The sequence below is a fragment of the Sus scrofa genome, chromosome X (genome assembly GCF_000003025.6).
Source record: "Sus scrofa isolate TJ Tabasco breed Duroc chromosome X, Sscrofa11.1, whole genome shotgun sequence".
Lineage (NCBI taxonomy): Eukaryota > Metazoa > Chordata > Mammalia > Artiodactyla > Suidae > Sus > Sus scrofa.
The window spans coordinates 106845518-106862558 of NC_010461.5; the positions used below are offsets into that span (position 1 = coordinate 106845518).

At 38.2% G+C, this 17041-nt stretch overlaps 1 protein-coding gene across 6 annotated transcripts in view; it reads left to right on the plus strand.

Annotated features, from left to right (window-relative positions):
* SLC25A14 (solute carrier family 25 member 14) overlaps positions 1–13611 on the plus strand; it is a 30434-nt gene extending 16823 nt beyond the window's left edge. For 4 of the 6 annotated variants that reach the window (XM_021080033.1, XM_021080034.1, XM_005673907.3 and 1 more), the window contains 5 exons: positions 305–400; positions 5294–5418; positions 6226–6361; positions 12203–12283; positions 13157–13607. In XM_021080033.1, the coding sequence (XP_020935692.1) occupies positions 305–400; positions 5294–5418; positions 6226–6361; positions 12203–12283; positions 13157–13198 (480 nt within the window). In that variant the 3' untranslated portion in view covers positions 13199–13607. Of the gene's footprint in view, positions 1–304; positions 401–5293; positions 5419–6225; positions 6362–12202; positions 12284–13156 lie in introns of all 6 variants that reach the window. The other 2 variants (XM_005673906.2, XM_021080032.1) reach the window with 2 other exon arrangements.

Consider the following 17041-nt stretch of genomic DNA (forward strand, 5'->3'; position numbering starts at 1 on the left):
CATGATGGGAACTCCTAAATGGATTATTTTCTACTCTCAGTAATAACTTGTTCTTTCTTTTCCCCAAATTTTCTCCCAACTCCAGAAATGATGGGCTTAGGATGAGGAATGTGAGGCTGATGAAAATCATCTTTATGAAATATACTTTGATACAAATTATATTCTTTTTATGTATAGTCATTAATTTTATGGTAATAGCAGCCTGATTTTTTTGATAATTCCCAACTCCTATTTTCTTCATTTTAAACGAGTGAAACATCTCATTTTGGTTCTCCGTTAAAATGTTCACCTCTTCTGATTTTAGATTCGAATGCAGGCTCAAGGAAGCTTGTTCCAAGGCAGCATGATTGGCAGCTTCATTGATATATACCAACAAGAAGGTACCAGGGGTCTGTGGCGGGTGAGTACTCTTTCCTTGGTATTGTTCTTTACACAGTTCCTGGAATTTGCCAAGGATATCATTTATATAAAGCCATAAAATTGTGAATTGTCACCTTATACTATGTAAGATTCTTGGTTACCCCCCAAATAAGGTAAGAAGCTCCCTATCATCTATGAAAGGACCAAAACTAATCAGTTGTCTCTATTTCTGCTTAATGTTTGGGTACTGTATATGTGAGAGAAGTTATTATATTACTTGAAATAGCCATTTTGGTTTGTTCAGTTTCACCGTGAATTTGATTCTTCGATGTATATTTTTTTCTAGTTTCATACTAACATAGCAATGTATGCTTATGGTAGTCTCTGTAGTACTTATGATCAAAAGTTATTACCTAAAACAACTTTTTTTTTTTTACATTATAAAAGGTAGGAGTTCCCTGGTGGCTTTGTGGTTAAGGATCCGTCATCACTGCTGTGGTTTGGGTCACTGCTGTTGCTTGGGTTTAATCCCAGGCCTAGGAAATTTGTATGCCACGAGCGCAGCCAAAAAAAAGGATGTACTATAAAATATTGAGAAAATATATAAAAGAGAAAAATATCCAATAGTCCTACTAGCTAGAGATATCACTTAATATTTTATTATATTATCTTTCAGTCTCCCACCGAGCAAGGCCAAGGATCAAACCTGCATCCTCGTGGATACTAGTCGGGTTTGTTAACCACTGAGCCATGACGGGAACTCCTACTTTGGGTTTTTTTTGTTGTTGTTCTCCTATCTTTTTACTTTATTTTAATCACTTGTTTGTAATATTAAATAAGACTACTAATAGTAGAGAAGAGAATGGGAAATCCATTAATAGACTCTTAAAATAGAGAGCTTTGCTTTTTTTCTTTCTTTATAATTATTATAAAAATTTTCAAACATATAGAAAAGTTGAAAGAACAGAACAATGAACACCTACATACCTGGATTAAGTGACTCAAAGTTTGACCATATTTGCTTATCTATTTATGTGTATATACACACACATACACACACACACACTCTCTCTCTTCTCTTTTTTTTTTTTTTTTTGCTGAATAAACTGTTTGAAAGGAAGTTGCAGACACCATGGTATTCCCCCTAAGTACTTCATTAGGCATCTCCTGAGAATAAGGACCTTCTCCTACAGAATACCAACACGATTGTCACACCTAAGAAAATTAAGTCTCTAATACCTAATATCCAGTCCATATTTAGATTTCCTTTACTGATGAGATCAGGCCAGTTTTCTTTTAAAATGTTGCCTTGTATTTTCCTTCTATTTCCTGTAAGCTGGAAGTTAGATCTTTTGGCTTGATTAGGTGCATGTTAAACATTTTTGGTAAGAGAACTTCATAAATGACACTGTATTTCATATTGTATCACAGTAAGAGGCACCTAATGTTAGGTCGTCCCCATATTAGCGATGCCAAGTTGGATTACTTAAGACGATGTCTATCGGATCTTACCTTCATAAAAGATAAATTTTTTTCCCCTTCGCAATTAGCAAGATATTCTAACAACATTCATATATCCTATTACTTAATGACCTTTCACCAAATGGTCTTAGCGTCCAATTAATGATCTTTGAGGTTTGGTTTTTGATTAAAAAGCACTTTTAGGTATACCTCCTTGATTAGTTTAATTTAAAACCAGAAAATGGAACTAACTAGAACTTTTTCACAAACTAATGCTAAGGGAAAGACAAAGAACAATAAATAGAATTGAGATTTTGTCAGGGGAACATAGCTACTTTATTTTTAATTAAAACAATCTTTTAATTGTGGTAAAAATATAACATAAAATTTTACATTATTGTACAACTATTCTCCAGATTTCTTTTCATCCTGCAAAACTGAGCTGGGTACCCATTAAACAACAACTCCTCATTGCCTCCTCCCTCCAGCCCCTGGCAACCAACCTTTTATTATCTGTCTCTGAATTTGGTGGTTCTGGATACCTCATATAAGTAGAATCAAACAGTATTTGTCTTCTTATTACTGGTTTATTTCACTTAGCATAATGTCCTCAAGGTTCATTCATGTTGTCGCATGTGTCAGAATTTCCTTTGTAAGGCTAATATCCCATTATATGCATGTGCCACATTTTGTTAATCCCTTCATCCACTAATGGACATTCAGGTTTTCTATATCTTGGCTCTTGTAAATAATGCTGCTGTGAACATGGATGTGCAGATGCCTCTTTAAGATTGATTTCAATTCTTTTATCTATATACCAGAAGTGGAATTGCTAGATTATATGGCAATTCTATGTTTAAATTTTTGAGGAACTGAACGTGGCTACTTTTATGATCCAGGCTATTTGCATCATTCCAGACGTATAAGGTAAAGAAGTAAAGTACATTGTATTACATATTCTTTTGACACAGACATGTATTATTTACATATTAAAATACAGGAATATTTTTTCATTTCCACAAGGAAATATGTTTGCCTTTTTCTTCAAGCACATGGTCCTCCTTGTATATATTTTATTTTCCTGCTTTGATGGTGACATGAGTACTGGAAACATTTCACCTTCTTCCTAACTCCATTGTGAGAAATAACAATACGAGTATAATAAAAAAGAGTAAGTGGCACTTACATCAGGGTTGGAGATGGTAGAGTAGTGAACTAGAGGGCACTTGCCCCATTCATGGCTGCCATGCGCCACATGAGTCCATGTGGCCAAATTTTCTGGACTTTCAAGAGAAGCTGGAAATCTGCATTCCTGTATGAAGTATCCATTCCTGTGGGTTTTTTAAAAAATATATTGACAGCTAATTCAGCCTTTTAAGAAACACTGTGTAGACCACACAATACAAATCTGTGACCTGAATTCAGCCTGAGGGTATCTTACTATTCACCAAATTAGTCTTCTGAGTTCATCTTCTAACAGAGTTGAGCAGGTGGAAGGGTGAGAGAGGAAGGTACTGCTGGGCCCGCCAGCCCAAGGAGCAGGATTCACCATCTCCTGATAATAGCACAGCTGTATCTCTTCCACTGTAAAAACTGAATTTGGGAATTTAGAGATGACTGAACTCTTTAATTATAACGGGTATCCCAGAAAGCAGATGTTCCCATGGTATGTTCTTTTTAATTTTAAATTATACTTAAACACAATTATAAAAGTAAAACATTCTTTATGAATTTTTTTTTACAAAAATTTGGCATGTGGGTGTATACCTTTCCCCCAATGTTAGAATAATACCTTAAGTAATTTTATGTCTTGCCTTCTTTAACGTTATAGGCATTTCATTGTGTCATTAATATTCTTCAAAAACATGACTTTTGGAGTTCCTTAGTGGCTCTGTGGGTTAAGGATCCAGCGTTGTCACTGCTGTGGCTCATGTTGCTGCAGTGGCAAGGGTTTGATCCCTGGCCCCAGAACTTCTGCATGCCACAGGTGTGGCCAAAAAGAAACACAAAATCAAAAACATGACTTTTAATGCTCTAGCAGCCCTATGAGCTGTGATGGGAATATTGTGCTAGTGAATGAAAAGCTAGTAGTCTAGATACGTACCCAAGAGAGTTATAAGCATATCTTTATGCAAAAACTTTTACATTAATGTTCATAGCAGCATTATTCATCATAGCCAAAAAGCATTTTTTGGGGGGCCACACCCACAGCATATGGAGGTTCCCAGGCTAGGGGTCAAATTGGAGCTACAGCTGCCGGCCTACGCCACAGCCACAGCCACATCAGATCCGAGCCACATCTTCGACCTACACCACAGCTCACGGCAATACTGGATCCTTAACCCACTGAGTGAGGCCAGGGATTGAACCCGAAACGTCATGTGGATTAGGTCGCTGATGTGGCTTGGATCTGATGTGGCTGTGGCTGTGGCGTAGGCTGGCAGCTGTAGCTCCAATTCGACCCCTAGCCTGGGAACCTCCGTATGCTGTGGGTGCGCCCCCCCCCGAAAAAAAAATGCTTTTTGGCTATTATGAATAATGCTGTTATGAACATTAATGTAGAAGTTTTTGCATAGAGATATGCTTATAATCCTGCTGGGTATGTATCTAGACGTGAAATCACAGGGTCATATAGTAATTCTATGTTTAAATTTTTGAGGAATTGCCAAAATGTTTATCACAATGGTTGTTACATGCCACCAACAGTGTCTAAGCATATATCTTCTTTGGGGAAATGTCTACTTAGATCTTTTACCCAGTTTTTAATTGGATAGTTTGTCTTTTTACTGTTGTGTTGTAAGAGTTCTTTTATTTACTAGTCTTTTAGATACTAGTCCATATGTGATACATGATATATACTAGTCCAGATATATGATTTGCAAATATTTTCCCCCATTGTGAGTTGTCTCCCCCCCCCCTTTTTTTTGGTCTCTTTAGGACTGCACTCGCGGCATATGGAGATTCCCAGGCTAGGGGTCAAATGGGAGCTGTAGCTGCTGGCTTACACCACAGCCACAGCAATGCCAGATCCAAGCTTCGTCATTGTCCTACACCTTAGCTCACCACAATGCTGGATCTTTAACCCACTGAGCGAGGCCGGGGGTCGAACCTGTGTCCTCATGGTTAGTAGTCAGATTTGTTTCCACTGAGCCATGACACGAACTCCTCTTTTCACTTTCTTGATGGTATCCTTTGAATCACAAAAATGTAAATTGTGATGGAGTTCCATTTACCTATTTTTTCTTTTGTTGCTTGTGATTATTTGGGTGTCATATCAATGATTTTATTTTTGGTACAGTAAGTGAATTGGGAGTTTATAAGTGTTCCAGTATTGATTTGACAGAGTGACCTCTGTACTTCAGACTTGGATTTTTCTCTCATTTTTTTAACTCCTAACCTATTTTGTTCACTTTTAGACTTACATCACTACCAGTGTATTTCCTTGGTGTCTCATGTCACTTATGTTTTATAGGGTGTCGTCCCAACTGCTCAGCGGGCTGCCATCGTTGTGGGAGTAGAGCTACCAGTCTACGATATTACGAAGAAGCACCTAATATTGTCAGGGGTGTTGGGAGACACAATCTTAACTCACTTTGTGTAAGTCTGATAGGTTGTGCTCATTCCATATTTTCAGTTCTGTAAGCACAAAATGTATTTTTCACTGAAGTCCACATATAGAATTGATGATGTGTACATATAGCCTAAATACCTTTTTCTTCCTCATCACCAGAACCTCAAGCCTTCTGATACATACACAGAGATTCCAGATGCAGTGGGGCACTTTAGTACTTGGGGGCAGTGTCTAATACAGTAGCCCGTCAGATGTCTCTAGGATTTGCATTTATTCATGCACAGCCTCTATATCTAATAAGCTCATCTATTATTTGCTTTGGGTAATTTCGGATCAGAAAGCAAATTTTCTCAATGGGAAACAGAAAAAAAGGGTGCAATTTTACAGGGCCTGCAAAAGAAGACCACAGTTTTGGCCTGAAGACTGTTGCTAATCTCATCGTACATTTTCTTCATCTTGCAACCTTTATGATATTTTACTATTCAGATGCACTTGGCATATGATGCTGCCTGTGGTTTGAAACATTTGCATAACCATTTGCATAACCATAATAGTGCATAATATTTCCTGCTTAGGGAACTTGCTAGACTTATAAACTGTCCCCTTAACATAAATGGCTCTCTGAGTTTTGGATTGAAAAGTGAAGGGAACAACTTTTGAATAATGTCTTTTTTGTAAAAATTTCTTTTCTCTTTAGCTTGTAATGAAAGGGCAAGTGCCAGGTTTTATCTGACGAGTCTGACTCCTTGTACATGTGTGTTTGGCCTAATTTCTGTTTAAATGGGCGGAGGTGGAAGTGAGCCAGTCTGTCTTCTTAAAGTTTTCATCTTTAGTTCTAGCTTTACATGTGGCTTGGCTGGGGCTCTGGCTTCCAATCCAGTTGATGTGGTTCGAACTCGCATGATGAACCAGAGGGCAATTGTGGGGCACGTGGACCTCTACAAGGGCACTTTGGATGGTATTTTAAAGGTACGAACACTTTGAACTTGGATTGTATTTTTAGTTTCCTTTGATGTCTCATACCTTCTTACAGTCCTTATTCTCAGTTGCTACATTTCCTTCTGAAGATGCAAGAATCATTATGCCTATTTTTAGTAGCCTTTCAGAGTAATTCCCAGGTACGAAGCTGTCTCCTTGGCAATCTGCTGACGCACGGTGGTTCTTAATATTATTATTCCAATTTGAATGCTTAAGACTGCAGGATACTTTTATCAATAGCACCATGTAGAATTACTGATAGAAAGGACCCAACATATCCCATATTTGCCCATTTCAGAAAAGGCAGAGCTCTTGTAATAGAAAATCTAGCAATTGGTTTCAGTCCAGCATTGTACTGTTGTTCATACTTTGGCTTTGAAAGTTTCTGCTATGTTACATTTGTAGGAAGCTGAATATCATACGTGTATTATGTATTATAATGTATTATATAATCACTGGTGAAAATACTGCTACAAAAACCAAACTTGGAGCTAAAATGTGATGTTGTTTTATGGTTTCTCTGTTGCTATCAGTTTAGTTAAAAACTGTTATCTCTCAGGCACCATTTTAGTAGGTACAGAGAAATTACAGTATATTGCAGTCATACAAACAGATAATCAACACATCTTGGTAAATAATAAACTCAGGGATCTATTGGAGGAAATTTTGGTCCAATTTGGAGGTTTGGGATAGGTTTCCTGTAGATGGAGGCATCTGGAATACTAATAACACACATCTGTTGAATGCTTTACTGTGTATCAGGAACTGTCTTAATGAGATTTACATGTATTCATTCATTGAATCCTCGTGATTACAAGCTACCGAAGCACTGAGAGATTAACTGATCTGCCCAAAGTTTCATTGCTAGTAAGTGAGAGAACTGGGATTTCAACTCAGACCATTGGCTTCAAACCAACATTCTTAACTCTACTCTGTGGTGCCTTCCTCATGTTAGTGAATGAGGATTAGTTAGGTTATAAAGAAAATCAAATGCTGTGCTGAGATGCTTGGAACTTAACTTTTTTACTTGATAAGAAGCTATTGAAAGATTTTAATCAGGTCGGATTTGCCTTTTAAATAGATCACTCTGGCTTTGTGGTGACTGGATCTAAGACAGTGGTTCTCAGTCTGAAATGCATATTGGAATCACCTGGGGAACTTTCACAGCTTCTGTGCCCACAGTAGACCAGTGAACTCAGAACATCTAGGGTAGGAGCCAGGCTGTCAGTATTTTCATAATTCTTCACGTGATTGCAGTGTTTACCCAAGGTGGAAAACCTCTTATCTAAGAGGATAAGCCTGGAACAGTGGTTTTTAAAACTTTTTACATGTATCTGAATCACCTGGAAGGCTCGTTAAAATGCAGATGGCTAGGCCCCATCACCACATTCTGATTCAACAAGTTTGGAGTAGGACCTGACAATTTTCATTTCTAAGCAGTTCTCTGGCAATACTGATGCTGCTAGTCTGGGACCACACTTTGAGAACCACTCACCTAGAGATGGGAAGCTGATTAGAAGGGGATTATAGTAATCTGAGCAAGAGGCGGTGAGGACCTGAACTTGAGCGTGAATAGTGGGGATAGAGTTGAGAATAATTTAGCTGATGGAATCAACAGGATTTGGTTGACTTGATGTGGAGAGGTATGGGAGAAAGAAGATATCAAAGATCACTTCCCAGGTTTTGGTCTTGGTGACCATGTAGTGACATTTGTTGACAGAGTCATTACAGGAAGCAGAACAGGTTTTGTGGGAGACATCACAATTTGGGATACTTAGTTTGAAGTACATGAGGAACATCCAGTCAATATACTTGGATGTCGTAGTCTTAACTCAAGGGAGAGCTCAAGTGTGTAGATAAGCACCCAGGGAATCAGTAGTGTACAGGTGTTACATAGCTATGGAGGGGAAGACCAAGGAGAGCAGGTAGAGGAGTTCACACCTTTTTGCTTTCCTAGCACACTGAAGTATTATAAAACTCCTTCCATTAGTAGTGATTCATAGAAGCAGTGATTCTCATACTCTGGGGAGTAGAGTTTGGCAAAGCCCACCCCCCTTTCTATTTCTGACATGCTTGCCCTTCCACTTGACAATCACTGGTATAGAGAGAAGACTAGAGCCAAGGAAAGAACTCTGGGGAGATACCAGTTTTTAAGGGCTTGGTAGATGAGGAGCCCAGGAAAGACACCAAAAGATTAATAGTTCCAAAGATATGAGAAAACTTACAAGAGAATAGCGTCTTGGAAGCACAGGGAGTAATGAGCTTCAAGAAGGGCTGAGTAGTTATTTAATGCCAAATGGAATAGAGAAATCCAGTATAAGGACTGCAAAGTGTCTGTTGGATCTAATATTTTCTAGAGGGGATTTGTTGGACTGGTGTTTGCAAAATCCAGATTGCTGTGCACTGAGGAGTGTGTTTAATCATTTATTCATTCATTTCAAAAATGTTTAAGTGTCTTATGTGCTAGATACTGTTCTAGGTTGGTGAACAAAAATGTCCTGGCCTTCATGACATTTTAATTCGAATAGGAAGAGACAGATAAACATATAGGAAGTGAGGATATGTAGACAAGTGTAAAATATTCTTTCAAGAATGAGGTTGGCTAATATACAGTGATATAGTAATAGTTAGCATTTATTGAATGCTAATTATTATGTACTACACACTATAGGATGTCATTTACCTCCAAGAAACCCCATAGAGTAGATGATATCTTTGTCATTTTATAAATGAGAGAACTTAGGTTCAGAGTAGCTCAGTATTTACCCAAGATTACATACCTAATAAATAAGTGGCAGGTGTGACATTTAAATCAGGGTCTGTCTGAATCCAAACTTTGTATTTGTAACCACTATGCTGTGCAATACGCCAGAAATGTATTTTCACATTGATGTTAATCTTTAAGTATTTACATTTACTCACTCACTATTAAAATTCTTTAGCAACTAGTTTGCTATATAGTGTCATCATGCTTTATTACTTCATCTGAAAGAGTGCTAAAACACTTTGGTGAGTGGAATTATGCATTCATCTCTGACAGAAATGAACAGCTGCAGGTCTCACCTTCTTACCTCCATCTTAAAATCCTTGAATGCTTCCCATTGACCAAGACTCCTTATGATTCGACACCTTTTTATTTCTACAGCCCTGTCTCTGCTACCTTTATTCTATCTTCCACACATACTAAACGAGTTCTGGTATTAGACTTTCTTTCATTCCCAAGTTTTCACCCATGCCTTATATCTTGTTAAATGGTTAGCTCCTACGCATTCTTCAGATCATGTTATTTTTTTCATAAAAGCCTTCCTTGACCATTAAAAACTATTTATATGCACATAGTTTCATGTACTTGCTTTATCATAGCATTTATCATATTTTTAAAAATATCTTTTTGGGGACTAATTCACACATCATAAAATTCACTTATTCAAAGTGGCTTTTGATATAGTCACAGATGTGTGCAACCATCATCACCACAGCTAATTTTAGAACATTTTCATAACCTCAAAAAGAAACCCTGTGCCCTTTAGCTATTATAACCCTAAAAAACCACTGGGTCTACGTTTTATCTCTGTGGATTTGCCTATTCTGGATAGCTCATATAAATGGAATCCTAAAATATATGACCTTTTTGACTTATTCCTTTTACTGATCATAATGCTTCAAGGTTCATCCATGCCGTAGCATGTATCAGTACAGGCTTACCTCGGAGGTGTTGCGGGTTTGGTTCTAGACCACCAAAATACAGAAAACATCACAATAAAGTGAGTTACATGAATGTTTTGGTTTCCCAGTGCATATAAAAATTATGTTTATGCTATACTGTAGTCTATGAAATGTGCAATAGTATTGTCAAAAAAACAACACACATATATTGATTTTTAAATCAAGGTATGATTGCTAAAAAAAGTGTTAACCACCATCTAAGCCTTCAGTGAGTCACAATCTCTTTGTAATGGTAACATCAAAAATCAGGAGTTCCCATTGTGGCTCAGTGGAAACAAATCTGACTAGGAACGATGAGGTTGTGGGTTCGATCCCTGGCGTTGCTCAGTGGGTTAAGGATCCAGCATTGCCGTGAGCTGTGGTGTAGGTTGCAGACATGGCTCGGATCCCGCGTTGCTGTGGCTGTGGCATAGGCCAGCAGCTACAGCTCCAGTAAGACCCCTAGCCTGGGAATCTTCATATGCCGCGCCCTGGGTGCGGCCCTAAAAAGACAAAAAAAAGACCCCCCCCAAAAAAAATCACTGATCACAGATCACTATAACAAATATAATCATAACGAAGAAGTGTGAAATATGGTGAGAATGGCCAAAGGTGACAAACACAAAATGAGCAAATGCTGTTAGAAAAATGATGCCAGTAGACTTACTTGATGCAGGGTTGCCACAAACCTTCAATTTGCAAAAAAAATTGCAATATCTGCAAAGTGTAATAAACTGAAGTGCAATGAAAGCAGGTATGTCTGCATTGTGTCCCTTTTATGATTGGATAACACTCTATTGTATGGTTCTATCACATTCATTCACATTTGTTACATTTTATTATATAGTTGATCCTTGAGCAATGCGAGTTTGAACTTCGTGGGTCCGCTTATACACAGATTATTATTTTTTTTTTTCTGTAGCAAATACTGCAGTACTACATGATCTGCAGTTGGTTGAGCTGGTGGATGCAGAGGGCTGACAATAAGTTGTATGCGGATTTCTGACTGCATGGGGGGTCGATGCCCCTAACACCTGAGTTGTTCAAGAGTCAACTATAATTGCTTTTAATGTCTGTCTTTACCATTTTGCCGTGAGCAGTGATGTAGGTCACAGATGCGGCCCTGATCTGGCTTTGCCATGGCTGTGGTGTAGGCTGACAGCTGTAGCTCCAATTGGATCCCTATCCTGGAAACCTCCATAGGCCAAGGGTGCAGCCCTAAAAGGACAAAAAAAAAAAAAAAAAGAATTTGAAATTAGAATGAAATCCACTGGGAAGTCATTGGAGAGCTTTAAACTATCTTCTGATTTATAATTTTAAAAGATTGCTTTGGCTTCTAAGTAGATATTGTTGACCAATTAGGAGGATTATTGTGGTATTCCAGGTGAGAGGTGATGGGGTTGATTTGTCTCTCTTAATGTCCCTTGTCTTAACAGTCTAAGATTCTAGATTATCTGCATCCAGGATTTATTTTGGCTGATTTTCACAGTTTTCCAACATCAATTTTGGTCTGACAGCTTCAGCATTTGCTGGCGATCCATTGGTGCAGGCATATTACCACCATATTTCCATAAATAGTGCCCAGAGTGCCCTTATTATGTTACTGTTTGCTTCAAAAATGATGAGTAAGGATAATGGCTTGAGTGTTCTCAATCTATAAGATAGGATAGGGCTATTCAGAAGTCAGGATTCTCATCTTATTGTCTTAGCAAACACTCTAATGGCCTACTTTATTAGTGACACAGACCAATCCTGATATGTTGTGGGAGGAACTGCACAAGAATGTGAGTAACTGGAGGTGGCTTTCATTGGGGGCCATCTTGGAGGCTGGCGACCACAGACATTCTCTGTTGTGTACGATTGTTACTATTATCCCAGCATTGAGAAGAGTACCTTGCGTATTGTAGGTGCTTAGTAAATATTTGTTGAATGAGTGGGTGGATAGATTTAGAATATATATAAATGCAAAATGTGTGCCTTTAGAAAAAAGGGCCACTCACGAATCTCCAATTGTCGAGGAGGGGCATGGAAGATGAGTACTAAAATAAAAGTAATTATTATTTTACACTTGACGGATGTAAAGTGTAAGGGGAGTTCACTCCATTTTTTATTCTATCTTTCCCACAGATGTGGAAACATGAAGGCTTTTTTGCACTCTATAAAGGATTTTGGCCAAACTGGCTTCGACTTGGACCCTGGAACATCATTGTATCCTTTTTAAAAATATGAGAATGAAAGCAACTGCTTCAAGCTCCCAGGTAATGTTAGACTCTGGGAAGGAAAATTTGAGTATAGAGTGCTGGAGTCTAATACACACGGAATGGAGTCGAAAAGATATGCGAAAGTTTCTCCTCTTTTCTTCTTTAAAACAAACAACAACAACAAACAGCCAGATCTGAAAGGAGCTAGGAAGTTTTTGGAAACCCTGCTCAGAGTTGCCAACAGAAAGATCCATGCTGAGGTAGTCTGTATTCCCTACCTCTAACTAAATATAGGAGCAGAATAACTAGGGAAATAATAAGACAGAAAACACTTAGAGAGCAGGGGAGTCCAGAGCCAAGTAGGGTTCTTTTTACCTGGGTGAATCTCCCTCTTTTAGCTGTGTTTCAGTGCCTCCTACACGCAGAGCCATGAGTTGGATACTGTGTATGGTGGTGTTTGTATAGTGGTGAGCACTGCAGAGTTGAAAAGTAATCCCCTACCCTTGTGGAGTCTATAGGTTGAGGGAGATAGCATCTTCCTCCTGCCTCAGGATGGCTCTGATCACCTCATGTCCAATTATTATGTTGTTGATGTACTTAGATATTTGTGTGTGTGTGTCCTTTTTGCCCCTGAAGACTCTTAAGTATGTTAGAGTTCTAATATGTTTATATTGTTAAATGCCAACCATCAAAATGGGCACATGGTGGGCACCTAATGTGTGCTTCATTTGCCAGATACTGTTTTTAAAATGATTTGAGCAAGTGCAGCTGAGAATGGCACAGATTAAATAACTCAATTTAAGAGAATGCAAGGCACAATTTTAGAACTGAGTTTGGCTTTCAGTATCAACCCAGTGATCTTCCATGACTTACTCCTCAGTTTTTTATCACATATGAGCAGCTCAAGAGGCTTCAAATCTAAGGACTGAATTATATGTGAGCCAAGTTCTGTCAACCTTTCTACTCTTTTCTTTTCCCTTTTCCTGTGTTCTAATGTATTTTGACAAAGTCGTAAGTATTTACTGAACCATTTGTCTCCTAAGGTCCTTCTGATGGAAGAATGATAGGATGGTTCAAAATTGCTTATGTGTTTGTGTTACCATGTGAACTTTTCCCTGAGAGGAAGTATTAACATTGAGACTCTGGCCCCAGATTGGTATCTTCTGTGAAGATGGATACTGATGGATGACACTCAAAATGGCCTTCTCTCCAAATGTGGGTTAAATGTAGTTTGTTAGCCCCAGACTTGGGCTAGAGCAGAAAGCATAGGCCAGGGCAGTTATTGTATGTTACAGACCTCGGTTCTCATTAAAAAGTATTTATTGGCAGAATCACTTTGGCTTTGTCTTCATTTACTATTTTCTCATTTTCCAACTCTTTAGTTTATATTATATTCTCCAGAAAACAATAAAAAGAAGGTGACTATGACTTTTAGAGGCTTATTGAAGTATTCTGTAAGGGTAGCCTAGTTTATAATAAGGTTTGTAAATGTTCACAAAAGTATACATTCTTTTCTTGCAAATTAAAATATTTAATTGGAATCAGTTTATTTTATATATACATATATATATATATTTTTTTTTTTTTTGGTCTTTTGTCTTTTTTTTTTAGGGCCACACCCGAGGCATGTGGTGGTTCCCAGGCTAGGGGTCTAATCAGAGCTGTAGCTGCTGGCCTACACCATAGCCACAGCAACACCAGATCCCAGCTGTGTCTTCGACCTATACCACAGCTCATGGCAATGCCGGATCCTTAACCCACTGAGCAAGGCCAGGGATCAAACCCGCAACCTCATGATTCCTAGTCGGATTCATTTCTCCTGCGACACGACGGGACCTCCCTGTTTATTATATTAATTTGTTATTCATTACACAATATTCTTACAAAATTCATTTGAAAATCAATGAAAAATGCTATGGTTGTGGTTGTTCCAGGTAAATACATTAAAAAAGAGAGGGATGAAAGAATTAAGTGTATTTGCAAAGGAATATTTCATTGATAATAATTACATTATTTTAAACTTCCATTGATGTATCTGCTTTGCCTAATTGGTCTGCCTACATTTTGGATGATATTTTGAGCAAGTCAACGGCCATCACTTTTTCTTCAGTTTTTATTGAATTTATAGTAAATTTTTCTTTAGGTTTTGTTGTTCATTCATCCAATAGGTGTTAACTGAAAAAAAAGGTGACTATGAAATTGGCTTTGGACTCAAAGCATTGTGCTCTCCCACCGCCACTCATTGTCATAATGCCACTCACTTGTACACCTCAGACAAGTGATTCTTTCCTAAAGAATGGCTAAACAAACAAGGGGCTCATTTGGAAGTTTCCACAGCTAAGATGCTGAAAGAGGCTTAGAACTCTGGACGCAGGGTTCTAATTGTCTTGCAGGCAAAAAGCTCTGGCTACTTTTTGGTACTAAAACAGTGCCTACCACGTTGTAGGCACTCAAATATTTGTCAAGTGAATAGTTTAGTTCTTAATCTTTATCCATTCATTCTTTTGTTCAACAAACATTAATTGTGTGTCTATTATGTCCTAGGTGCTGGGGATGTAAAAATTAAGACGTGGTCTTTGTTTTCAAGGTCACATTATAGTAGGAGGAAGAGACATGTAAGTAAGTAATTACAGTAGGTACTGAGTACCATCTGAGAGATGTAAGTGCTATAGAAGCACAGAGGAGGGAACAGCCAATTACCTAGGGGATTGGCCAGAGGCTTCATAATGGAGGTGACATTAATGCTAAAAAGCCGATGTCACCATGTAGATAAAGCAGGGAAGGACATTCTAGGCAGGGGAATGGGGGAAAGTTCAGTGTGGCTGAAATGAACAGTTTTGGTTTTCAAATACCAGTAAGTTAGAATCACCTGGAGATCTTGTGCAAATGTAGATTCTTGCATCCCATCACTTGAGATCTTAACCTTATTTGGGGCAAGGCATGTGCTTTTGTAACAGGCACTCAACGACAGAGGGTGATTTTTAGATTTCATTTTGAGAAGTGCTTGTAAAGAAATGTGGGCTAGAGTGAAAGCAAATTAAAATAGTATGTCCAAAAGGGTCTCTATACAGCCTAAGAAAGAGTGTGGCTTCTATCCTGGAGGGAAAGGGCAGGCAAAGGCAGATTAAAACAGGGATTAGGAGTTCCCTTGTGGCACATTGGGTTAAGAATCCAGTACTGTCACTGCTGTAGCTCGGATTGCTGCTGTGGCATGGGTTTTATCCCTGGCCTGGGAACTTCCACATGCCACAGGCACGACCTAAACCATAAAATAATAAAATAAAATAGGGAATAATATAACCAGCTTTTATTTTTTAGGAAGATAACCCTTAGGTGGAGGGTAGCCTGGAAGGGAGCAACCCAAAAAAGTTTGAGACCCACTGAAATCTACTCCCCTTTATGTACTGGTGGACAAAATAGGGTCCAGAAAAACTGAGAAAATCTGTCCTAAGTTACATAGCCTGTTTTTGGCAGATTTGGGCTTAGCACATAGTTATCAGATTCCTTCTCTGTCTCATTCTGCCACACCGCAGTGCCTTCCTAATTGTCAGGCTAGAGTACTACTTTTTCAAAATAGATTTTAATAGACTTTATTTTCTAGAGAAGTTTTAGGTTCACAACAAAATTGTGTGGAAGGTACAGAGATTTCCTCTACACCTCCTACCCCCACATATGTGCAGCTTCCCCCTTATCAAAATTCCTCACCAGGCTGTGAGGAATTCATTTGTTACAATCAATGAATCTGCATTGGCACATCATTATCACCTCACACCCATCATTTAGGGTTCACTCTTGGTGTTATACATCCTGTGGGTTTTGACAAATGTATAACATGTATCCACCATTATAGTATCTTACAGAATAGTTTTCACTGTCCTGAAAAATCCTCTGTATTCTGCCTATTCACTCTTCCTTCTCCCCCAAGCTCCCAGAATCCACTGATCCTTTTACTGTCTCTATGGTTTTGCTTTTTCCAGAGTGTCATACTGTTGGAATCATGTAGTGTGTAGCCTTCTTAGATTGGCTTCTTTCACTTAGTAATATATATACTTAAGGTTGCTTTATGTCTTTTCACATCTTTATAGCTCATTTTCTTTTTTTTCCCTTCTGGATGTGCCATAATATATTTGTCCGTTTATTTATAGAAGGACGTCTTGGTTGCTTCCAAGTTTTGTCAATTGTGAATAAAGCTGCTATACACATTCATGTGCAGACTTTTGTGTGGAAACAAGTTTTCAGGTCATTTGGGTAAATGCCAAGGAGTGCAATTTCTGGATGGTATGGTAAGAGTATGTTCAGTTTTATAAGAAACTGCCAAATTGCCTTCCAAAGTGGCCATACCATTTTGCATTTCCATCAGCAATGAATAAGAGTTCCTGTTTCTCTACATCCTTGCCAGCTTTGGGCATTGACAGGGTTTTGGATTTTGGCCATTCTTATAAGTGTATAGTGATGTCTCACTGTTTATTTTTAAGACTACTACACCAGTCAGATATCCTACTCTTTCCCAAACAGATGAGCAAAAAGGAAGTCATTTTTTCATAGTGCTGTAGTTTGAAAGATAGTTTCTTGAAGGGTTTATATATATTGAAATTGGCTTTCATTCTCCTCAGTTTAAATGTTATTCCTTCAGAGGAAACTTTCATTGATTTTCTCTCCCCCAATCCAAATAACTTTCCTCATTATAACTTCTCATACCGTGTATTTATAACTATGTATTATATTCATGTAATTATTTGACCAATAATATCTAGATCTTCCTTCA